Source organism: Apteryx rowi, unplaced genomic scaffold (genome assembly GCF_003343035.1).
Source record: "Apteryx rowi isolate R43461 unplaced genomic scaffold, aptRow1 scaffold_331, whole genome shotgun sequence".
NCBI classification, from domain to species: Eukaryota; Metazoa; Chordata; class Aves; order Apterygiformes; family Apterygidae; genus Apteryx; species Apteryx rowi.
Window position 1 is genome coordinate 1,021,376 of NW_020449764.1, and position 3,323 is coordinate 1,024,698.

General features: G+C 71.5%; 1 protein-coding gene across 1 annotated transcript in view; it reads left to right on the top strand.

Moving 5' to 3' along the window:
- Positions 1–416, top strand: part of SP6 (Sp6 transcription factor) — a 1,099-nt gene extending 683 nt beyond the window's left edge. Inside the window, 1 exon segment of the mRNA XM_026071890.1 lies at positions 1–416. This exon segment is cut by the window's left edge and continues 139 nt beyond it. Within this exon segment, the coding sequence (XP_025927675.1) occupies positions 1–416 (416 nt within the window).
- Positions 417–3,323: the final 2,907 nt, after the last annotated feature.

Genomic DNA, 3,323 nt, shown 5'->3' on the forward strand with positions numbered 1-3,323 from the left:
GCCAGGAGGCGGAGAGGGGGGGTCCCTGCGCCGAGGGCGCCAAGCGGAAGCACCTGCACAACTGCCACATCCCCGGCTGCGGCAAGGCGTACGCCAAGACGTCCCACCTGAAGGCCCACCTGCGCTGGCACAGCGGCGACCGGCCCTTCGTCTGCAACTGGCTCTTCTGCGGCAAGCGCTTCACGCGCTCCGACGAGCTGCAGAGACACCTCCAGACCCACACGGGCACCAAGAAGTTCAGCTGCCCGGCGTGCGGCCGCGTCTTCATGCGCGGCGACCACCTCAGCAAGCACATGAAGACGCACGACGGCGCCAAGGACGGCGCCGAGCCCGAGGCCAAGGGCGCGGGGGACCCGGCGGCCGGCAAGGGAGGCCGGAGGGAGCCCGAGGGGGCCAACGCCGCCCCCACAAACTGAGCACCCCGCGGCCCGGCACCAGCACCTGCCGGGACGCCCCTCGCTGCCGCGCTGCCGCCGGAGCTGGAGGCTGGTGATGCCGGAGGTGGGGAGGTCGCCGTGCGAGAGGCACCGGGGGGGGGGATGCAGCCGGGACCCTTCTTTGGGGCTGGTCTCCAAAGGGGCCGAGGGGTACGTGCCGCGGCCGGGACACGGGAACAGCCGGCACCTCGGGGGTGGAAGGACGGGAGGGCGACGGGGATGGGGGGCGGCGGGGGGCCCCCCGTGCAGACCCCCTCCCCATCTGCACTCACCAGTTTGGCCCCAGTTGGTGACCCAGCAGGGACCGGGCTGGTCACGTAGCCCCCCCCCCCCACCCCGGCCGGTCCCCGCGCCCCAGCGAAACGCCCCGGTGCCGTAGGGCACCTGCGGCGGCCGGGCTGGGAGCGCCGGAGCCGGCGCTGCCCCGGGGCGGTTTCACTTGTCACCCTCCCTCTCTCGCTCTCCCGCGCGGGTTCCCCCCATCCTCCCCCGGCTTCCCAAATCTTTTTTTTCGGGAGGCTGCTGGCAGGCGGCGGGGCGGTTTGGGAGCAACATCAATCGCCTCCGAAGGTGCAGGCGCTGCCCGGGCACGTCCGGCCCGAAAGGGGAGGAAGGCGAGGGAGAAAGAAAGAGAAACCCCGTGAGCCCTCGCCGGGGAAAAGGGGGCTGCTGCCCCACAGCCCCCGTGGGGCGCAGCCGCCCCGGGCCCGGCGCCCCGGCCCCCTCCGCGAGCATCCCCGGGGGGTTACGGCCGGGCTCGGCCCCGCGTCCCAGCGCGGCTCTTTGGCCACCCGCGAGGTTTCGGGTGCTGGGGGGACTGCGGCACCRGTGGGGCCGACGGGCGGCTCCTTGCCCCACGGGGGCCCCGTGTTCAGCCCCCCCCGGGGTCCCGCTTTTGCTGGGCTGGGCGGCGTGATGCTCCCTCCCGTTTCTGGCCCAAATATAAGCCAGAAAAGTGCCGCCTGCTCGGCCGCGAGCCGGGGAGGGGGATGCTCTGTGGCGGGGTCCCGCGGGGGTAGGGGGGGGCGGCGGCGGGGCGCGTGGGGGCTGCGGGGCCGGGCGGGCCCCCGCGCGCCTCTCGGCGAGGTTGCCCAAGACGCACACCTGCTGCTTTCCCACACCCACCGCCCGCTCCGGCCCCCGGGCGGGAAGCGCGCGGCGCGCGGCGGCGGCGGCGGCAGCCCGCGGTCCCGGGAGAGCCAGCGCGGCCGCATTCCTCCGGCTGGCCTGGCACGGCCTCCCGCCGCCGCTGCCGCCAGCGTCCCCGCRGACCCCATAGCCAGCCCTCCCCGGGGACCCCGTCTCTCCAGGGGACCCCGGTCCCCGTCTCTTTGCTCCCCTGGGGACCCCTTGGCCATCATYGTCCCCTGCCCCAGGGGACCCCCACTTCTGCCCTTCTCCCGTGGCCGACGGTCCACAAAATGCTCCTTTTTTGGACCTTTTGGGTTTTATCCCCTCCAATTTTGGCAGAACCCCTTGGAAAAAGAAGGAGACGATGAACCTGGGACTTGGGGCAGGGTTAGAGCTGGCGGCAGTGGGGGGGGGGGCACGTCCCGCTCCCCGGCTCGCACGGGGCAGCTGCTCCACGCTCAGCGCTGCCCCACTGCCTGCCCCAGTTGACACCAGTTGGGAATCTGGGGAGGGGGGAGATTTGGGGGGAGCTGATTTCCCGGGGTGGGAGATGATTTCCCAGCGTGGCCCCAATCCTGGGGGCTTCGGGGAGCGCGTCCAGGTCTGCGCAGGCTGCCCASGTCGAATCGACCGACTGGGCTACAGGGGGGAAGGGTGGAGGCGGTGTCAAGGGGGGTCCGTGCCCAGGGGGGCGCCCCRAAGCCTTTGTTTTTGACTGTTTTAKTATTATTATTATTAWTAATTATTAATTATTATTATTATTATTTTATTGAGGTGAAGCCAGGCTTTGCCAMTCGGGCAGGGTGGATGTTTTGGGCTGAAGCTGTATCCGTGGGCCTCTTTGGTGGGGGGGCAGGACCCGTCGCAGGGYGCCATCCCCATCCCGCGTGGGGCCAATAGCCGTGGGGCTGAGCTGTAGGGAAACCAGGCGCAGGGAGAAGTCTCGCGGGGGGGACCGCAGAGCCGCGTCCCCGGCCCCGACACGGCTGCGGACGACCCTTCCCGGGGGATTCGGGTGACCTGGGCTGCCCGCAGCTCTCGAAGGAAGTCCCCGACTCCGGCATTTACCTTTTCCAGCACAAAATTCCCTACTTTGCGCACCCCAGTGAGACTTCGTCCCCGTGCCTGCGGTGTTTCCAACCCCCCCGAGCCCCGTGTCCCCGGCTCGAGGGTACGGTGCAGCCCAGCTTTGCGCCCAGCTCGTCCCAAGATGATTTATGCCACAAACCCGGGTCGGGAGCCTGGCGCTGGCCATGGGATGGGGGCTACGGGGGCTGCTCCGGCGTGGCGGGTTCCTCGCGGGGGGCTGGGACCGGCTGTCTCGCCCCGGTGGGGGGACACCACGTCGGGCCGCGGCCGGGGGCAGGTTTTAGCAGGGGGGTTGCTGCGCCGGGGACAGCGGCCGGGACGGTGAACGCGGATCCGGGGGGTCCCGGCGGCGATGCTGGGGCTCAGCAGGGCTCAGCTCCCCCCCCTCCAGGCTGGATGAGAGCCRGCGGGGGGGTGCTGCGTGCTGCGCCCCACACCTCCCCGGGGCCCTGCCTCCCGCCGATGGGGCAACGCAGGCTGTAAAACCGGGCGGGGAAGGACCGAGGCCGGCTCCCACCCGCCGAAACCAGTCCAGCCTGCTGCGGCACGGGGATCCCAGCCCGCTGCCCCGAACTGCCTCTGCACCGCGTCTCCCACCCCCGAGCCGCCTCCCCGGGGCAGGGAGAAACCAGCCCAGCCGGGCCGGGGCCGCGGGGCCGGGGCCGC